This window comes from Girardinichthys multiradiatus, chromosome X (genome assembly GCF_021462225.1).
Source record: "Girardinichthys multiradiatus isolate DD_20200921_A chromosome X, DD_fGirMul_XY1, whole genome shotgun sequence".
Lineage (NCBI taxonomy): Eukaryota > Metazoa > Chordata > Actinopteri > Cyprinodontiformes > Goodeidae > Girardinichthys > Girardinichthys multiradiatus.
Window position 1 is genome coordinate 6,282,913 of NC_061817.1, and position 21,701 is coordinate 6,304,613.

At 42.3% G+C, this 21,701-nt stretch overlaps 2 protein-coding genes across 4 annotated transcripts; one reads left to right on the top strand and one right to left on the bottom strand.

The window, feature by feature from the left end:
- The first annotated feature begins 5,537 nt into the window (after nucleotides 1–5,537).
- LOC124863111 (SPRY domain-containing SOCS box protein 3-like) lies at nucleotides 5,538–11,140 on the top strand. Of its 2 annotated transcripts, none has more exons than XM_047357360.1 (7): nucleotides 5,538–5,728; nucleotides 6,659–6,867; nucleotides 7,155–7,335; nucleotides 8,065–8,252; nucleotides 8,342–8,444; nucleotides 8,524–8,649; nucleotides 9,738–11,140. In XM_047357360.1, exons 2-7 carry the CDS (start codon nucleotides 6,742–6,744, stop codon nucleotides 10,115–10,117), a joined length of 1,104 nt encoding a protein of 367 aa, XP_047213316.1. In that variant the 5' UTR covers nucleotides 5,538–5,728; nucleotides 6,659–6,741; the 3' UTR covers nucleotides 10,118–11,140. The 2 variants fall into 2 exon arrangements, with proteins under 2 accessions (XP_047213316.1, XP_047213315.1); XM_047357359.1 differs by having other exon boundaries at nucleotides 5,539–5,728; nucleotides 6,656–6,867.
- Nucleotides 11,141–12,141: 1,001 nt separating this feature from the next.
- Nucleotides 12,142–21,679, bottom strand: LOC124862337 (V-type proton ATPase 16 kDa proteolipid subunit c-like). 2 transcript variants are annotated; one of them, XR_007036903.1, is made up of 4 exons: nucleotides 21,130–21,675; nucleotides 14,880–15,063; nucleotides 12,987–13,271; nucleotides 12,142–12,760 (listed from the first exon to the last, which is right to left on the bottom strand). XR_007036903.1 is itself a non-coding variant. In XM_047356194.1 (3 exons), exons 1-3 carry the CDS (start codon nucleotides 21,203–21,205, stop codon nucleotides 13,067–13,069), a joined length of 465 nt encoding a protein of 154 aa, XP_047212150.1. In that variant the 5' UTR covers nucleotides 21,206–21,679; the 3' UTR covers nucleotides 12,142–13,066. The 2 variants fall into 2 exon arrangements, 1 of the variants encoding a protein (XP_047212150.1); XM_047356194.1 differs by having other exon boundaries at nucleotides 12,142–13,271; nucleotides 21,130–21,679.
- Between the last annotated feature and the right edge of the window lie 22 nt (nucleotides 21,680–21,701).

A 21,701-nucleotide genomic window follows, 5' to 3' on the forward strand; every position in this document is an offset into this window, starting at 1 on the left:
TTTCCACATTACAACAAACCTAAATGTAGTTTATCAGGATTTTATATAATAGACCAACACAAAGTAGCTCATACTTCTGATGTTGAAGACAAATTATGCAGAGTTTTAAAATATTTAGGGTGTGGCATGTATTTTTCTTCAGGCCTTTTACTTGGAAACCCCTAAATAAATTCCAGTGCAACCAACTGCTTTCAGAAGACACCTAATTAGTAAACAGAGTTCACCTGTGTGTAATTTTATCTCAGTAAATCAGTTACTCAGAGACATAGCTAACAGGACCATGTTACCTCTGGAGGAGGTGCAGAGATCCAGACCTCAGGTAGTAGAATCTGTGGATATGACAGATATTATTCATGCACTCTACAAAGGCGACTGTGGCTCAGTAGGAAGAGTAGTTGTCTTGCAATCAGAAGGTTGTGGGTTCGATGACAGCTTCCTCTGACCATATGTCAATGTGCCCCTGGCCAAGGCACTCAAGTTGCCTACCGATTGGTGTATGAATGTGTTAGTGAGTGCAATTGGGTGAATGTGGCTCTAGTGTAAAGGGCTTTGAGTGGTCTGTATGACTGGAAAAGTGCTATATAAATTCATTTACAATTCTGACTTTTATGGGAGAAGATGAAAGCCAGAAGAAGTCTCTTTTGCAGTTTGGCCCCAGCAGTGTAAGGCATACAGCAAAGAGACGTGCCCACTTAATTGAACTTCTTGGCCAACATGCATGTGTGGTAGAAAATGTCCACTACACATCACCCTGAACACACCATCCCCATAGTGAAACATAGTGGTGGTGGCATCATGCTAAGGGGATGCTTTTCTTCAGCTAGGAGAGGGAAGCCGGTCAAGCTGGAATTCTAGATTTGTCCAAGTTAGTGTTTTTTATTTTAACCAAAAGAATAGCAAAATTGTTTGGACTTTATGAAATTAGAAAAAAAAATTAGAAGAAAAAAAGTACCTTTCATGTAGTTCCAAGGCAAACAACAAGATAAGCAGAGGTGGAATCTCTTAAATCAAAAGAAAATTCAACCTCGAGTGTTGTCAACAGTGTTGGCAGTTCTAAGACCCCTTTCAATTTCAGAAGCCCTCTCATTGTTTAAACAACCAGATACAATGCAACATGCCAGCATCCCTCCATTTCTGCATGAAGGCATACATTTTCAGTTTATTTGGCAAATAATTTTTAATCCCATATCATCCATATCATTATCATCAACTAATGTTATGCTTCAGCTTTGTGTGGTATCAGTTGTGAATTTTTATTTTACAAATAAATCATGATCATTTTTACTTTGCATACAAGCATCTTTAAAGTTTCTTTAAAGAGTAAGAGTTTCTTTAGTCAAAAAAAAGCCAATTTAGGTATCAATTTTAGAATTTTAGAAAACCTTTAGGGTTTATAAGCCTTCTTGCAATGAAAGGAACACTGTTGTATTTTAAGTGTATAAATAGGTCTTTCTCCTTGAACCGCCACCTTAACGTGGTGGAGGGGTTTGAATGCTCGAATGATCCTAGAGGCTATGTTGTCTGTGGCTTAAATGCCCCTGGTAGGGTCTCCCATGGCAAACAGGCTCTAGGTGACGGGTCAGACAAAGAGCGGTTCGAGAACCCCTCATGATGACTACAGAATCGAGGTACGTGATGTTGCCCGGTACAGCGGAGCCGGGGTCCCACCCTGGAGCCAGGCCTGGGGTCGGGACTCGTCGAAGAGCGCCTGGTGGCTGGGTTGCTCCTCGCGGGACCCGGCCGGGCCAAGCCCGAACGAGAGACGCGAGACCATCCCCCAGTGGGCCCACCACCTGCAGGGGGTACCGTGAGGGACCTGTGCAAAGAGGATTGGGCGGCGGACGAAGGTGGAGACCTCGGCGGCCCGATCCCCGGATGCTTAGACTGGCTCTAGGGACGTGGAATGTCACCTCGCTGGGGGGGAAGGAGCCTGAGCTGGTGCAGGAGGTCGAGAGATATTGACTAGAAATAGTCGGGCTCGCCTCCACGCACAGCGTGGGTTCTGGAACCCATCTCCTTGAGAGGGGCTGGACTCTCTTCTACTCTGGAGTGGCCCGCGGGGAGAGGCGGCGGGCTGGTGTGGGTTTGCTTGTTGCCCCCCAGCTCAGCCGTCTCGTGTTGGGGTTTACCCCAGTGGATGAGAGGGTCGCATCTCTGCGCCTTCGGGTTGGGGAGAGGTCTCTGACTATCATTTCGGCCTATGGACCGAGTGGTAGTGCGGAGTACCCTGCCTTCTTGGCGTCCCTGTCGGGGTTGCTGGATAGTGCCCCTCCTGGGGACTCCATTATTCTGCTGGGGGACTTCAACGCCCACGTGGGAAACGACAGTGACACCTGGAGAGGCGTGATCGGGAGGAATGGCCTCCCCGATCTGAATCCGAGTGGTGTTTTGTTATTGGACTTCTGTGCTAGTCACGGATTGTCCATAATGAACACCATGTTCAAACATAAGGGTGTCCATCAGTGCACTTGGCACCAGGATACCCTAGGCAGGAGGTCAATTATCGACTTTGTTGTCATATCATCAGACCTTCGGCCGCATGTTTTGGACACTCGGGTGAAGAGAGGGGCTGAGCTGTCCACTGATCACCACCTGGTGGTGAGTTGGATCTGCTGGAAGAGGAGAAAGCCGGACAGACTTGGCAGGCCCAAGCGCATAGTGAGGGTCTGCTGGGAACGTCTGGCAGAGCCCTCGGCCAGGGATGTATTCAACTCTCACCTCCGGGAGGGCTTTGACCAGATTCCGAGGGATGTTGGAGACATACAGTCCGAATGGATCATGTTCTCCACATCTATTGTCGATGCTGCTGCCCGTAGCTGCGGCCGTAAGGTCTGCGGTGCCTGTCGTGGCGGCAATCCCCGAACCCGGTGGTGGACACCGGCAGTAAGGGATGCTGTCAAGCTGAAGAAGGAGTCCTATCGGCTGTGGTTGGCTTGTGGGACTCCTGAGGCGGCTGACGGATACCGTGGGGTCAAGCGTGCCGCGGCCCGGGCGGTGGCAGAGGCAAAAACTCAGACCTGGGAGGAGTTCGGTGAGGCCATGGAGAAGGACTACCGGTTGGCCCCTAAGCGATTCTGGCAAACCGTCCGGCGCCTCAGGAGGGGGAAGCAGTGCTTCGCCAACACTGTTTACAGTGGGGGTGGGGAGCTGCTGACCTCGACTGGGGACATTATCGGCCGGTGCAAGGAGTACTTCGAGGATCTCCTCAATCCTGCCATCACGCATTCCCTGGTGGAAACAGAGGCTGGGAACTCGGGGTTGGACTCTTTCATCACCCAGGCTGAAGTCACCGAGGTGGTTAAAAAGCTCCGCGGTGGCAAGGCTTCGGGGTTGGATGAGATCCGCCCTGAGTACCTCAAGTCTTTGGATGTTGTGGGGCTGTCATGGTTGACACGCCTCTTCAACATTGCGTGGCGGACGGGGACAGTGCCTTTAGATTGGCATACTGGGGTGGTGGTCCTCCTACATAAGAAGGGTGACCGGAGGGTGTGTTCCAACTACAGGGGGATCACACTCCTCAGCCTCCCTGGTAAGGCCTACGCCAGGGTATTGGAGAGGAGAGTCCGGCCGATAGTCAAACCCCGGCTTCAGGAGGAGCAGTGTGGTTTTCGTCCCGGCTGTGGGACACTGGACCAGCTCTATACCCTCTACAGGGTACTCGAGGGTTCATGGGAGTTTGCCCAACCGGTCCACATGTGTTTTGTGGACCTGGAGAAAGCATTCGACTGTGTCCCTCGTGATGCCCTGTGGGGGGTGCTCCAGGAGTATGGAATCAGGGGCTCTTTATTAGGGGCCATCCGGTCCCTGTACGAGCGGAGCAGGAGTTTGGTTCGCATTGCCGGCACTAAGTCGGACCTGTTCCCGGTGCATGTTGGACTCCGGCAGGGCTGCCCTTTGTCACCGGTCCTGTTCATAACTTTTATGGACAGGATTTCTAGACGCAGCCAAGGGCCGGAGGGGTCTGGTTTGGGGACCAGAGGATTTCGTCTCTTCTTTTTGCAGATGACGTGGTCCTGCTGGCCCCCTCTAGCCAAGACCTACAGCATGCACTGGGGTGGTTTGCAGCCGAGTGTGAAGCGGCTGGGATGAAGATCAGCTCCTCCAAGTCCGAGGCCATGGTTCTCGACCGGAAAAGGGTGGCTTGTCCTCTTCAGGTTGGAGGGGAGTTCCTGCCTCAAGTGGAGGAGTTCAAGTATCTCGGGGTCTTGTTCACGAGTGAGGGAAGAATGGAGCGGGAGATCGACAGACGGATCGGTGCGGCTGCCACAGTAATGGGGTCGCTGGGCCGGTCCATTGTGGTGAAGAGAGAGCTGAGCCGAAAAGCGAAGCTCTCGATTTACCGGTCGGTCTACCTTCCTACCCTCACCTATGGCCATGAACTTTGGTCATGACCGAAAGAACGAGATCCCGGATACAAGCGGCTGAAATGAGCTTCCTCCGTAGGGTGGCCGGGCACTCCCTTAGAGATAGGGTGAGGAGCTCGGCCATCCGGGAGGGGCTCAGAGTAGAGCCGCTGCTCCTCCACATCGAGAGGAGCCAGTTGAGGTGGCTCGGGCATCTATACCGGATGCCTCCTGGACACCTTCCTCGGGAGGTGTTCCAGGCACGTCCCACCGGGAGGAGGCCCAGGAGGAGGCCCAGGACACGCTGTCTCTCAGCTGGCCTGGGAACACCTCGGGCTCCCCCCGGAGGAGCTGGAAGAAGTGTCTGGGGAGAGGGACGTCTGGGCGTCTCTGCTGAGTCTGCTGCCCCCGCAACCCGGTCCCGGATAAAGCGGAAGAGTACGAGTAGGAGGTCTTTCTGCATACACAACAGCAAGTGTTCTTGAGCGTAATCAGGAATGAAAACATTTTTGTCTTCTGGAGCTTTTGATCAAACAAACTAATTAATTAACTGCTTGAAACATTTCCGTCTTTTATGTCATCCTTTTACATTTTATTTGTTTCTTTCTGCCTTTCTTTCAATCTCCTTTAAAACAATTCAGATTGCCTTGTGTATGAATGGTTCTATATAAAACAAACATGCCTTGCCATGTGGTCACTAACCGCTGGCCGGGCAATGTTCTGATAGATGCCAAAGGTCCTGGTTCTGATAATTATGACAAGTTGTCCAGGTCCTGAAGCAATACCAGACCATCACGCTACCACCACCATGTTTGTTTGATTTAAAAAAAAATTATTATTACCTTCAATCCGTTGCATTGATGGCATTCAGATGTTGTTTGCCTTGTTTTGTGAACCCCTGGATGAGTTGATGTGCCCTGAATTGGTAATTTATTTTAATTTATGTTTTTTTGAGGGTTTCTTTCTCACAGAGGGCCAAATTAGTTGGTAATAACATTTTAATAATGTTTACAATTCCTTATAGTACAGAACAATGCAACTATGTGAGCAATTTCATTATTTAGAAATTTGTTGTTATTTGCTAATAATTCAATTTACCGTGAATACAAATGTTCTATCAGACAGATTATGTTACAGGCTCACGCGGTGACTGATTAAATGTAATTACATCATGTGGTTAGCTGCGGTGTGCAGGTTGAGACCTTCCTTGTGAATTAGCTCCTCCTGTATTTGTTGACACTGGCTGAAACTAGGTCATGGAAAAACGAAACGAGACCAGCCAGCCCTTCGCCTTTTGTGTGATAACGATCTAGCAATACCTGGAATCAAAGGAACACCATCTCTGATCTGTCAGGTTTATGTGTCGCTGGATGCTAGTTTAACAGGTAACGTCTCTGCATTTTTATCCATCCAGGGTGGATGTGTGCTAACAGCTGCTAGCCGCATCATGCTAGCTCTTTTTGTGCATCATTAGCAAGCGCCTGCATTCCGGTTATGCAACAAACCACAACAGACAACGATTTAAACACACACATGGTAGCAAATAAAGCATTTTAAGGTCATGACGTTATTTTGACACAATATTTTTTAAGGCAAAGCTAAATCCGAGGAGTTAGCTTGCATTAGCTGCTCTGCTACCTAGGCTAACTGTCCGATGAAGCTGCAAAAGAAAATAAAATATCACATCAAATGTTGGGTTAGTATGGACTTTCCATTCATTTAAATTTTTTAATACAATATAGGTTTTGCTACGTGCCTGGGTTGCTCTACACAAAGTCTGTGGTGTCCAGGCCCTCTTTATTGTGGATGTTAAAACAGCCGACCTATTATCTAGGAATACAAAATGACAATAAGAAATGTTCATTATACAGGCTTTTGCCTGAAAATACAATGACTACAGATAAAAGGTCTTCATGAAAGACGTGATGCTTAACGCAACACAAAGTACAATTCACAAAGTATATTTCCTGAAGTAAAACATGTGATCTAATGAATCTCGGTGTTTCCTAACAAACTGGGAGGTTTTCACCCTGTACATTGACATGTACAATGAAAGGAAAGCAAGGGCAGAACGGACTCTATTGGTTGCTGCAGCTTCCTGTCTGTGTCATGTGACCTTCTCAGCCAAGGCTCTGAGCCCCACTGAGATACTTGTCCTTAAAACTATGCAGTAACTGTTTAATATTTATTATTTTGTTTAATCTGCACCCAATGTACATACATCCCTTGCATAAATTTGGGTAGGACATGTTTAGTGTAAAAACTTCAAGCTAAAAAGTTTATGTGACACATGTTGGTTTGTTTTCCTTCAGCAGCTGGACTAATGCTGCTCCTTAAACATCTGGACTAAACCGTGATCGAGTGGCAAAGCTCTTCTACTTGTGAGACCGTCGCTACCATGTCGAGGCGAAGCAGGAACAGCCGAGGTTGGCGTTATGTTTGGGGCGGCATACGAAGGGATGCCGATGCCCGGGCCCTCGCGTTGGCCTCTGAACCGGAACAGTGGCGCTACGACCGGCTGGAGGTAACTGTTCAAACCAGGAAAGAGGTTGGGTTTGAATAAAAAGTTTTGGTTTGTGTGATGCACATCTGTGATCAAATTAACACATTAAAAAACTGCAGATTATGATTAGCCATTCTATTAAAGCAGAATTTGCATGAAACATAGTATAAAATACCTGTTTTTTCCATTATTTAAACCAGTTTACTTGCTCCATCATTTAAGCCTTGTGGTGTTTACCTATCAAATGAGGAAAAGCATGGTTCTCCTATTTGAGTTTAAGAGCTGTGCTTTAAAATCTCTCTGTAAAGTACAGTGATTCTGACTCGGAGGCAGACTACTCAGCGGTGATGGTTCCTCCGGTTCCCAGCCCCATTCCTGTTATAGGAGAGTCATTCTGTGGCTGCGACTCCCAGGCAGAAACTAGCTACAACCCTCGTCTACGAGGATTTCACCAAGTCAAGGATTGCCACTGCGGAGAGGATGACCAAGGTACAAAACAGCTGCATAGTTTTAACCTCCTAACATCTCTGTCACGTTGCGATTTCAGACGGATAGAAGCGACAGAGGTCTATGTAGTCTCGAAAGGTCAGCAATTTGCTTTTGCCATTTTCCAGGTTTGGATAATGTGGGATTTTTCAGGCTTGTTTTCTTTTTTTCTAGACAAGTATACTTACAATACTTAAGAAATGTCCTGGTTTTACACTGATTTATATTTATCATTGATTTGCTACATTACACCTTGATTTGAACATTATACCCATCCGGGTTTGGTGTTTGACCTACTGACTGAATGCACTCTTGTCAAAAGACAACATTGTGTTCAGGTTAGACTAGAACCGCTGGTTTATGAGCTGGGTTTGCTTAAAATGCTAAACAGTATATATTCTAGGATGCTTGAATCATTTTTAACAAGTCCAATTTTATCCTATCCTGCAACACAGTGAACATCTGAAACCAACTTCAGCATTGATTCGTTTAATGATATGTTGAGCCTACTGTTAACACCTGTCTAATATTTAGATCTTTTTAAGGTTAAGGATTATTTGTTCAAATATCCAGAATGTTCTAGAAACTGCAGAAAATAATAGATATTTCAAAAAGCAGTCAATTGTTTAAGATGAAAAATGTGTAAACATTTATGTTAATATTGAGCAAGATTCCAAGCCACCGTGTTCTATTTCTTCTTTAACTTGCCGTCAAAATGACCTGATGTTTCAGATTTCGACTGGGTTTGGGATGCAGGCAGCCGATCGACCGCAACATTACTGAGCTGTGACAATCGCAAAGTGAGCTTCCACTCCGACTACAGCTGTGGTACGGCAGCCGTCCGGGGCTCCAGGGAGCTGGCGGACGGGCAGCACTTCTGGGAAATCAAAATGACGTCTCCGGTGTACGGAACAGACATGGTACGCCTCCAGGATTTGGTGTTAGCCATGAGGAAAGATGTAATGCTGAACAAAAGGTTATTTGTGTTGAAATAGTGTTTTCTGAACAGATGGTTGGGATTGGAACATCTGAAGTCAACTTAGACAAATACAGGCACGCGTTCTGCAGTTTGTTGGGGAAAGATGCAGACAGCTGGGGTCTTTCTTACTCTGGTGAGCTCAGCATTGTTCTCACAGAGCATTTGCCTGCCTGAAGCATTTCTATGTTAGTGTGATGGATTGTGTTTTCCAGGCCTGCTGCATCATAAAGGAGACAAGTTGAAGTTCTCCTCTCGTTTTGGACAAGGATCCATCATTGGAGTTCATCTGGACACGTGGCACGGCACGCTCACTTTCTTCAAGAATCGAAAGTGTATAGGTCAGTAAAGTTCCTGTTAATTAGAAAGTCAGAGTGATTTATTGGGATACAGGCTGAATGTCTGGATTTTAAGCCCATTTCCACAGAGCACTGCGAACATATTCACACACCTTACAACAAACCTCAATGTAGTTTATCAGGATTTTATATAATAGACCAACACAAAGTAGCACGTACTTTTGATGTTGAAAACCAATTATGCATAGCTTTAAAATATTTAAGGTGTGGCATGTATTTTTCTTCAGGCCTTTTACTTGGAAACCCCTAAATAAATTCCAGTGCAACCAACTGTTTTCAGAAGACCCCTAATTAGTAAACAGAGTTCACCTGTGTGTAATTTTATCTCAGTAAATCAGTTACTCAGAGACATAGCTAACAGGACCATGTTACCTCTGGAGGAGGTGCAGAGATCCAGACCTCAGGTAGTAGAATCTGTTGATATGACAGATATTAGTCATGCACTCTACAAGTCTGACTTTTATGGTAGAAGATGAAAGCCAGAAGAAGTCTCTTTTGCAGTTTTGCCCCAGCAGTGTAGGGCATACAGCAAAGGGACGTGCCCACTTAATTGAACTTCTTGGCCTACATGCAAAATGCTGTGTGGTAGAAAATGTCCACTACACATCAGCCTGAACACACCACCCCCATGCTGAAACATAGTGGTGGTGGCGTCATGCTAAGGGGATGCTTTTCTTCAGCTAGGAGAGGGAAGCTGGACAGAGTTGATGGGAAGATAAATGGAGCTAAATGCAGGGTAATCCATGAGGTAAACCTCAAACATGAAAGTAAGGAGTCTGCATTTTAGACTGGGGTGGAGGTTCGCCCTCCAGTAGGACAACAACCCAGTAAACATACACCCAGAGATATACTGGGAAGGTTTGGATCGAAGCATTTGTGTTGAAACGGCCCAGTCAAAAACTGATGTTTGCAGATGCTCTCCATCCAATCTTACTGAGCTTCAGCTGGTTTGTAAAGAACCACTGGCAAAAAATGTCAGTTTTAGGAGTCTGAATACTTTGACATGGTTATGTATGTGACTGCAAATTGAATATGTTTGTGTAAAATAACGGAAACGATGTTCATGTTAGGTGTTGCAACCACAGAGCTGCACAATAAGAGGTTTTATCCGATGGCCTGCTCCACCGCGGCCAAAAGCAGCATGAAGATCATCAGGTCGTGCTCCACGCCAACCTCTCTGCTGTACCTCTGCTGCGCTCGCCTTCGCTGCCTGCTCCCCGACTGCATAGACACCCTCGACGTGTTGCCTCTACCGCCAGGCCTGCGTCAGCTCCTCCACAACAAGCTGGGCTGGGTGCTCAGCCTGAACAGCGGGACCTCAGACGGACCAAAGCGGCCCTCGCACTTACCTGCAACCCCGCCGGCTGGACCGTCGTTCTCTGAGAGTGACTCGGAGGGTTGTCTGTCTGACCCTGAAGCCTGTCAGAGGAAGAGATGCCGCTGGACGTGACTGGAAAACCCAAATCCTAGCTATGCTTTACAAGCACTCGCAGTGGCAAACTATGGCAAGGAGGGAAAACACCGGCATTGGTTGAGCAAAGGGAGCCCTAGATCTTTACTGTGACTCTTTTCTCATGCCATTCATGTCAGTATCTCAACACTTTAATCATCTGTACAGGTCCTACTGTATCATCTAGCACAGTTTGTTGCCATTCATATATAGGAATTAGTGAACTGCTGGAATGTGTAATGTACAGTGCAGCACTGACGTCCGGTAAGGCCAGATTTTGGTGGTCATCTTGGTAATTTGCAAAAGAAAAGAAGCGTCTTTCCTGCATGGTGTTCTTAATCTAAATGTTGTCGGTGCATTACCAAAGCAGTGTGCCTGTTTCATTGCTTCTGATAATTTTTTTTATTCGGTTGTCAAAGTGAAAAGCGTTGGATGTTCTTCTGTAACCTTTGGACAAGTTAAAATGACACCATGGTTAATGCTAGAAGTGGAAATATGGCACTTTCCCTCTTTTAATCCTGAGCTAATCAAAATACTGTATGTTTTTGTCTTTATTGAAACAAACACGTAATTATCACCGCTAAAGGCTTAAATTCCTTGTATTGTGACTGCAGCTATAGGTCCATCTATAGTTTTTAGCTCCTACGTCTACGTCAAACTCATTTCCCCACATTCATTGTTTTCAAACTTTTTAAAACATGACTTTCTATACCAATGGGTTTAACATTAAGCCTTTTGTACAGATTTTTTTTTATGTCCATTTTTGTTCGTTCACTGACTCCTCTTCAGAAAGGTTCAACTCTTGTCCTTTGTAGTGTAGAATGTAAGCCCCAACAGAGGAAGCTCGTTGTTTATTTTACCTTTTTTATTTTGCTCCAGTAGTTACTTGTGTCACATTATTGCTGTACAGTTAAAAAAAAACACTTTTATTTCCAGGTTTGTAAATAAACTAAAAAATGTGGTCTTACCTTCATCTAAGTAATGTTTTCTCTGCTCTTCTCACTAATAAAGAAAGTAATCTTAGCAGTTATTTGTGTTTTGTTTTATTTGATAAGCAGCTTAATAGATCTAAAGCAAAGGAAAGAACTCCCTGCAGGTTATAGATAGGATTTAGGTCTGGGGACTGAGAGCCTTGCAGATGATTTGGGTCATTATTCTGCCAAATGACCAAAAGAAAAGGCTGCCAAGGTTTTATTTAAAATGTAATGGTATTTCAAAGAGTTTATGATGCCTTTTACTATGAAGTCTCCAGGTCATTTTGAAGAGAAACAGACTCGCAGCATCACAGATCATCTGCTATGCTTTAGCTCAGAGATAAGGTGGATTTGCAAATATTTATCATCTTGTTTTCCACCTGGATTGTTTTTTGCTAAAAGGCTGATTTTTACTGGACCAAAGCATTGATTCTGTCAAAATCCCATCATCCTTTAACAGACTTGATAGGCAGTGCGTGGCATGAAGTACGGGCAGACCGGGTGCCCCATATAAAGAGGCTTTTGGGACCTTTGCTGCACATTTCTTAATTATTGTGAATAAAGGTCACCGGTGGCACAAAATTTAAAAAAAATAACTTTACACATTTGGATTCGTAATGGTAGGAGAGTAGGCTTTTTCCTGGCGCACCTCCCCGAGTTTGCATAACTGTGAGCTCTGGTGACTTTTTTGGGGGTTTTACCTCCTTTACCGTCCTCCTGGCCACATCAGTTGCAGCTGTTCTAGGCTTTTAAACTTACTGCTCTGACTGCAGATGGGGGTAGTTTTCTGCATGAACTGAAGCCAACTGTGGATTTTGAACAGAGATGCTCAGCTCCTCCAAAATAACATTTTCACCCACAACGAATAACATTCTGCATAGTAAATGAATTTATTTAGAATTATTTGTAACCAAATATCTAAAAATTCATTTACAGATTGATCAGTAATAGTTTTCCAGCTACAGCCCTATACATCTTTTCTTCTTTGGTTGGATTTTAAAGGATGTCGTCAATGTTTCCTTGATGAACACAAGAAAACCCGACAATGAATGGAGGAGGTTGAGTTTTATTTGGAAATCTGACAGGTATGGCTGAACAGTGAGCTCTCATTTGAACAAAAAACAAAACAAAATCAAGACAGCAGCACAACAGGTAAACAATACTAGTGTCTGAGAATGTCATATCAAACATAAAACCACACTTTATGCACTCAGATCTCTCACACATACAAACACACATCCTGTCATCTCCATGTGGACGTTCTCCAATATTAATCACACTATATCCAGAGGAATTCCAAGCACTTTGAACAATTACCCACAGTGCAATAAATCTAACTATACACAGATAACTTATATATTTTATGTATATAGGAAATTTCAATAAACAGTTTTCCATTAAGACGGCTTCAAAATCTTCATAGCTTTCCATAAATAGTGACAAAAAATATCTGAGATTCAAAGATGGTTCCCAAAAAGAACATGAAAAAATAAAATACTATTGTGCACAACTTTTCAGCAGTCTCAAAACAGATGATGAATAAAACCCACCAACAAAACACAAAACTAAAAAAGAGGAGGAATGGGCACGGGGGGGGGGGGAATAAACGTTGATACTTACAGCACGGACTGGTTACTACATTTATTTACTGGGGGTGGGAGAACTCTGGATCACTGTACAGTTTAAGATTAGACGATATAATCAGGCAAACTGTTCACACATCATCTCACAACAAACAGTAATGTTCATGCCCATTCTGTACACACAACATCTGACACAACCGGATGGCTTAAAACAAAACGGAATAGATCACATCTAAAGAGGACGAGGCCATCGAAGTTGACAGCCAGCATGTTTCTGCTGCCATCCCATCCTGTCAGATCCGCGGGGTGTCATGGAAGAAGGTGAGACGCTCCTATTTGTTCTCGCTGCTTCGATGTGGAATAAATGAGAGGGTGGTTTAAAGGAGAGACACTTATTTTGTGGATAGGATGAGGGCCACGATCAGCCCGTAGAGCCCTAGCACCTCGGCGAAGATCAGGATCAGGATCATGCCCACGAAAAGCCGGGGCTGCTGAGCGGTGCCCCTCACCCCGGCGTCGCCCACGATGCCGATGGCGAAGCCGGCTGCCAGACCGCTCAGGCCCACACTCAGTCCAGCGCCGAGATGCAGGAAACTCCTGAAACAGAGGATGCGGGAACATAAAAAGTCTTCATTAGTGGAGATGCATCAATCCACTGGTTAGAGATCAGAAACAGCCAAAATCCCCGTAATCGACTTGGATCATCAGTTGTTCAACTACTAGAAAATCTGATTATTTCCTATTGATAAAATGCAAGAAAACTAAGAACATGCTCCATTTTAGTCTATAAATGCAACAACCAACAGCATGCATTTTTTTGGTTTAATCAAAATAATAAATGAGAAAGGTTAGGGACATGTGCATGAATGGGTACAATCCTGTTCTCCATTTTGTGTCTTATTCAAAATTACAACAACCATCTATTTTTCTTTTATGTGTTGCTCGGAAAATAAATCTGTGAAAATCTAAACTGACAGGTCAGACCCCAAAGAAAACTATAAACTGGTATCAGGCAGGAAAAACCTGATTGGAGCATCTAAGTTAATTAGACGACCCATTTCAAATACACTAAAACTACAGATGTGGAGGGCGAGAAGCAATCAAAACAGTCAAAATGTTGGAAGAACTGTTTCACAGCGACTGCCCTTTCACAGAAAGGTAAGGAAGAAAAATGTAAATGCTTGTAAAGGTTTTTTTTAGAGATCAGAACCAGCAGCTCAAAGCTGTAGATCGCCAGTCAGCCACTAATCCCAGTGAATTTCTTACGTACCAACACATCTCTTCCAAAACAGACATTTTAAGATAAAGTAAATGTAGTAAACACAAACTTTAAGAGTTTGTTTTGTGAAGAACTGGCAAAGCTTCACCAATGAGCTGCTTCTGGCCACTATTTAATAAGAAAAAAAAAACAACAACAAAAGAAAGGTATCCATCCTCAGTGGTTCCTACACATTTTCCATAAATACATTTTGTGACTTTCCAGACTCAGTTTGTTTGGGTTCAGCCATTTAAATTTATCTGACGATGCATGAATTGATGGCAGATCTATCAACAGTGGGCAGCCTTTAAATATAAAAGCTGGAGAATCTGAAAACTGAAAGAAGAAGAATAAACAGGGGAGACAGGACACAAGAAAGGAAAGAAGGAAGGAAGGATGGATAGAATGAGAAAGGACAGATATAAGGGAGGACAAAGATGGAAGGACAGAAGAAAATAAAGACATGAGGCAAACCACGAAGAAATGAAGGAACAGGAGGAAAGAGAAGGAATGGAAGAAAGACAGGGAAAAGGAACAGGATGAGGGACAGACACAGGGCTGCACAATATATCGCAAATGTATCATCATTGTATGTATGGCATTGACTACAATAAGTGTTAGCTAATTATTTAAGTACCATACATCCAGGCCATCTATACCAGTGATATATTTTATACTTGTTTAATACAGTATAAGATGTTTAGAAGGTAAAGAGGAGGTATGGTGGGAGCGTTAAGCTCCAACTAAGCTGTTTCATCACCAAAACAGCGGACAGCTCAAAAGTCTTCATAATAAAACCTTGTTGCTGAGATGGAAATATTTTTCCCAATTACTGGATTAACTGCTCATTTTTTGAGGACCAGGTTTGCTTTGAACCCAAAGCAGGAAGACATTAATGGCAGTGAATGAGCCGAAGTTGTTTCTAGGCCAGAACCGGTCTCTCTTACTTGTAGAGAGAGACTGTCGGTGAGATGTTGTTCGCTATCAACACAGCAACCACCAGCCCATAGATGGCGATGATACCAGCCATGACGACAGGGATGATGGACTTCATGATGAGCTCTGGCCGCATCACAGACATGGCGGCGATGCCTGTGCCGCTCTTCGCGGTCCCATATGCTGCTCCTAATGCTGTAAAAAAAAAAAAAAAGAAACAGTCCCCCATTAATTCATCTTTTTACTTTAAATGCCCTGTGCATAAAAAAAAACAAAAAAACAATGCAGATGAGCTGAGGTTCCATTTTTAAAAGCAACCTGGGTAAACTTCAGTCAATTGGTGCAGTTAAATCTCAAATTGAAACAATGCAAGTTGTTTAAATGTCAATCCTCCCAGGAATTATTAAATATTTAAAAAGACTCTTTAAAAAGATGCTTTAAAAAGACTTTCTCTGAAGCCTAAGCTGATGTCATACTTGCGAGTTTTATCTGCAGATTTTTGCCATGTCTCATCACACTGTAGTTACTGCTCCAATATACTGATATTTACTAGAGTACATACATAAAAACCATTAATACACACAAGGTGAGTATCTTCTGAGGCCTGGCCCTTTAAACAGAACTGGAAAATGTTTTTGCCCTCCATGAAGCGCCAGATCAAAGCACCATTTCTCACATCTGCACATCTGTCGCTGTGCTGCTGACATCACAAATTCATCTGATCCCAGCACTGTGCTGTTATCAGCAGAGAAAGTTGCTTATTTCATGCAACTTTTTTATCACAGAATAATTTAGAAGCTGGTTTCCAACTCAGCACTGTGATAAAGAGCTGTCCCACTGCTCGTTTTGGCATTTGGACGACTTTGATCAGCTCCATTTCAATAATATTGAACTCAGGATGGATCTTGAAAACACAGCTCGTGATCTCTGTTATTGGTTTATTTTGGGTTTTTTTGTTGGCCGTTTAAAAGCTTTGTTTATTATCCAACCAACTCCTGTCACGCTTTTAATCTACAGGTCTAATTTAAATCTGTGATTTAAAGGTGGCTGTAGGTCAAAAAAGCTGTAAACTTTGGTTTTTGAAAGAGCTACAAAACTCAAATAAACGACTGATGTCAAAAATAAATAAATAAAAACATTTATGTTTTTATTCACTGTTTTTGTAGCAGTGTCACAGCACCACCAATGGGCCCAGCATGCATAATACAGTGTATTCAGTGGTGCTGTGTGGACGGGGCCTTAGCTCCCATTTCAGGTTTGCAGTTTCAAGTATTTCAAAATAACCAGAACATAATTGTTTATTCATCTAATTCATTCACTGACTACATAGTCAAGAGTTATTGTTGTTTTGGTCCAACAAGATAAGATTGTTTAAGATCAAGCATTTACTCAGTTACATAAGATCTTCAGCCGTCCAAAAACCAGCTGATTTGACAAGGAAGAACTTCTCTAATTGATCCACGCAAAATCTATTTTGGAAATGCTTCATATTTTGATTTTATAATTGTACAATATTGTTTCATTAAAGAATAAAAGTAGAATGCCTTTTGTTCCTCAAATTGATAGTTTTTAAATTCTTTTATTGGTCTTAGATGAAAAGATTTGTTTTGAAACTGCTTACAAAATAATACGGATGAATCTGAAAAACAATAGGAACATTATTAGGTGGTTTCTATTAACCAGGCTTCTCAGTCATATCTAAACAGGATGAGTTTCCAATGAATCACCTTGATTCTGTAATTTAACAGCAAATGTTTGAAACTAGCTAATCAAAGGCTTAAAGTTTAGGTTTCTGGCACGGCATCCCAATGAAATGGCTAAGTCTTACTGCCAATTATACAAGCAGACACTTTTTGGTTGGTGAACAGGTGAAATTCATAAACACTAGAGATTAGCCAGTTAATTTCCCCCTGAACATCAGTAATCAGCTAAGAAGTTAGATTTTTCCCCTCGGTACTCACTGAATGTAACAAAAATAATAACGTCCACCATTTTCAGTCTATAAATCTCAACTAGAAGTGGGCGACCTTAGACTGCAAAGGGTTAGAAGACGTTGACAAGGTACAAAAGCAGAGAGATCATATAGATAAGGTACATTCTACGGTCTTGCTCAGTCGCATGTTTCTTTTCCTTCAACTTAAAAAAAAGAAAAAAAAAAACAACCAACCAAATAAACTGATGTAGCCAGACTGATATGGTTACTGGTTAAAATGGTTACCATAATTAGCAAAGTCGTAGCAGCAAAATGTTAGTAAAGAAAATATCAGAATTTGACAATAAAACTAGATGTAGGGTTTTGATCTTCCATCAACGCGTTGTCTCAGACATAAAAGTGAAACAGGGACATTTCAACCAACAAACAGCAAATGTTAAATGTAGCTGGACTTTATAACTGAACATTGAAGATGTTTTGTCCTCACTAGTGCAGAGGGAATGTAGTACAGCCCTCTCCCCCAGCTGCTAAAAGTGAGCAAGTAAACATTTAGCTGAATGTTTGTGCTCTTCAGAATAGTCTGGTTTGTCTGTTTAACTGGTAACCAACTAGTCAGACTTATTGGCCTGCCAGCATTGTATCCCAGGTGTGATTACACTTACCAAAACAATAGCATGACGCCTCCATTATAGCATAAATACAGCAAACCTTCACAATAAAAGCATGCTCCGGGCATGAAACGCTCTGAAGTACAAACAGCATTAAGTAAATTAAAACATCTTTGAGAATCCCCTCTGCTAATAAACAAAAACAGTCTAAATATCCGGTACCTCATATGTTCAGGCTAATTTATCACTGACAGAACAGAACTTCATTTCATACAGACTTCTCTGTGTTGGTGAGATCTTAAAACCGCCTTTTTAATATTTTGTCTTGAAATTTAAATCGTTTTGAACTGGGCAAGAGTATTTCAGACCGTGTACTTCGTGTCTTAAGAATGGCAACATGTGTCAATTAGGTGTGTTGCAAGTTGTCAAAATTGTGCAAACTGATAAAATTTGCTTAGAAATGCTATTTTTCCCCCAAGTGTGGCGGGCTTTTTTTTCCTGGTAAAACTATGCATTAGTTTAACTCAGATTTTTCCTCAAAAAGAAAAAAAAATTATTTAGATGTATATCATATCAGGCACCCCTAACCTCAACTAACAATATGTACTTTGATGCACTTTTTTACTTTAAAAACAAATAAAGGAATGAGACATAGATGAGTAAAATCATGTAATCCCTTCAATGGCTGCTAGATTCAAACTTACTATGTAAAAAAACAATTATTTTAACATTTTGTGTTAAAAGCAACAAAATCCTCTAGATTGGTCAAAATCAGAATTTGGAGGTCAGACCCGAAAGCAACGAAATCGGTATTGGTCAGAAAAAGCCCCATCTGTGGACCCCTTATAAACAGTGGAATTAAAAATGTTTTTGAAAAGATTCAAAAGAAGATCAAGGGACTTCCTTCTCCATGACGTTTGGATGAGCAATGACACAATTATGGATCTTTTAAATTATTCCCCATGTCCACTGTTAATAGATCCTTTTAAAGAGATGTACTACTATCTGAATGTCTAAATAAATCTTCATAGACTTTTATCAAATGTAATATACATATCAGTCTCATCAGGACGTCATTAACTATTCATTACAGATATAAGTTAACATTAGCTGGGATCAAATCTACTTGAGTACATTATATACCTTCAAATTTATTCAATAAAACCAGATTAATGTCCAAAGAGCGGAAGTAGTTCGCATGAATTGAAGGGTTTGTAAGATGAATTAATGAATGGATCATCCCTTTAAATTGTCACTGATATTTAGGCCTCCGTGTTCCTTTTCTGGCTCGCCTACAACAGCAAACCCAAAGACAGAATCAGCATCAGGCACATAGTTAGACCTGGGCTTCCGGGGTGTTTTCTGAATAGCCCCGGACTTCCTGATAGAAGAAATTTAGAAGTATTAAAAAGATGCCGCCACAAAATGATATTGGACTTCACATTTTTATTTAAAAACAGATTTTTTCAATTGAGTTCCATATAATCACTTCCGCTCCACGATAACCTGACAATGAGTTAAAAGGAGAAGACAATAAATACTTATTTGCGCACTCGCAGCACCACAAATGCGCAACTAAGCACACGGCCAGAGACGGACTCCATTCTGGAGAAGTCCAGAAAAGCAGTTTACTCCAGGTCGACCTTCCTCGTTCATTACCCGAAGAGTTACACTGAGGGCTTCAGACAGGGTTCATTTCAGAGGAACCACAGAGCCAACCGAAGAGAGGGAGCCTGGTGGGTGTGTTCAGGAACAGGTGGACGACGAGCGGTATAACCCAGATGTAGATAGCGGTAAAACCTGAATGCTGACTCAGAATGGGCTAACTAAGTTACAGCTAATCACTGATTCACCAGCAAGACATGAGGTGGAGGTTCACTCTAATGAGCATCTTCAGGGTCATAATGAGGGACTTTTACCTGAACTACAGGTGAAGTTAAATGATCTGTGATAGAAAACAGTAGCAACCTTCTCTGTGAGCTTCTAGCCGGATTTGCATCATGATGTGAAAATATCTGATCCTTTTACTTCAGTCAAAATAAAAGCATTTAATCCTAACGTAGCTGAACACATTAAAAGGTCATTCAGATCATCACATTGATCTCATGGCTGCAGCCAGTCTTATAGTCCAGTTCTACATGTAGACAGAAAAAAGTGTTGCTCAATAACCAGTAAAATTTATCCTGGTTCCAATAAGACGTCGTAGAAAGTTCAAAAGTAAGCCTCCCTCTTCTCTTTCATATCTTCTGTGCTGATTCTAAACATAAAGCTCTGGCTTTAAATATGCAGGATAATTAAGAAATAAATCATAGCAATTAATCACAGGTGGACCATTGATTAGTGAACTATTTTATTTCTCTGAATTACACATGTAATATTATATAAACTAAACTAATTAAACAAGGATACAGTTTTAAGGTGAGACATACATACCATATGTATACAGTTATTAATAACTGTAATATTAGTACTGATAAGGTCCAGGATGAGGCTCTATGCTATATTTTAAACACCACAGCTTAACACCCTTTCCTCTCAAAGTGTTTAATAGTGAGAACTGCACTAATGTCTCACATGTTCAGTGCAGAACAAAAGACTGTGTTGAAAAATGTTTCTTTTATTATTTTTGGCAGGTCAAATTTCTTCAGAAGTGAAATGAAGGGCTGAAAAGATGGCGATAAAAGAGAACAGGTTCAGAAAAGAAGGAACAATTTTAATAAAATGTTTCAAAAGCTCTTGGCATAATAAAATAAATAAATGTGTTTTAGAATATTTCCATTTGACTAAGATTTAGGAAAACTTTATATCACTTTCCTTTTTTGAAATATAAGAATAAAGACAATGGAGCCTCATGAGTGGAACACTTTGATGACAATGTAACGTTTAAAAAAGGTAATTTATGTAGATGACAAAAGAAGCACATTTATCTGGCCCGAAGTAAACATCTCTGAGTTTAAGAAAAACATTTGTCAGCAAAAATTCAGATTAAGTTATTTTCTAAATACCTCAAAATGTGTCATTATTTCCTTCAGCAAAATGGTTTTTCATCAGGTCTAAACTCTGTTTCTCCTTGTCCTTCATTCAGCCTCTAACAAAAATAAAAAGTAAAATTATTGCAAACATTTTTTGTTTGATTCATAATTATTTACATTCAGTCTAAAACCAGCCGAGACAGAGAACTGGTACAATATGTCCTATATCATTTTAATTTTAAATTACCTATAAATTGTCTTATTGAAATCTAAATATTTTGGATTTGGGCTAAAGCCCCCAATGTTTTGAGACTCTAAAAAAACGTCCCTGATCAGTATGATTAACGATAACCTTTATTAACAGTGTTTCTACATTCGTTCATTTTGGTTCGTTAAATATGTGCTGAAACAGAGCAGCTGCCACCTCACTGACGGTGTGCGTCACCAGCCAACAGCAGACACGATTACAGCCTGAATTTAATGTCAGTAGCTCCACCAGAACAGAGGCAGCCAGCTTGTTCCGAGAGTCAGCAGCCGCCTTCTCTCGACCCCTCCCAGCCTCTCCTTCGCATCATCCCCAGACAGGTGTGCGAGCAACGACCGCCACCAAAAACCTGCGACACGGTTTGTATGAAGGTTGCGGTCGTTTCTATTTACCGCAGTCTAAGTGACTCCAACACCTGGCTAAGCTAACATGTAACTAAGAGGTATCCGTTGAAAAAGCTGAAGCGGAAGATGGTGTAGTTACCGCTGAAGACCATGGCCGCAGAGGCTCCCATCACGGCGAAGAAAGGTGAGTACTCGGGGCTCTCCTCAGAAGACATTGTCACACTTCCCTTCGGACGACAAAGTTAAACGGCGCAATATCCTCTCTCTCTCTCTCTCTCTTTGGCGGGGGGTTCCCCTGTCCCACCGTCACCTCTGGGCAGCTTTAAACACCACGAAGCAGCGAGGACGACCAGCGACGGCTCCGGTGGAGAAGAGGAAAATGGCGAGAAGGAAAAAGTCACGTGACCGGCCATGGCGGAGGAATCCAACTGAGCTGAGGCGGGTGTGCCCCACTAACAAATGTAAAATACCTTCACGATTACTTATATTTTCCCTTAAAACTGATGCTAAATATTCTAATTTGACATGACTTTTGAAATAAAACTCAGACCACCGCTGTTGCTGTAATCGTGCATTAAATTAATTACTCTGTGGCCTTTTTGTCTAGTGGTATGTTCTGCTGCAAGTGCACTGACTGCAGCTGAAACTAGTCGTCCCTACACGCTGGCGTATTAATAATTAGTACCAAATGTTCAATAAAAATAAACAATT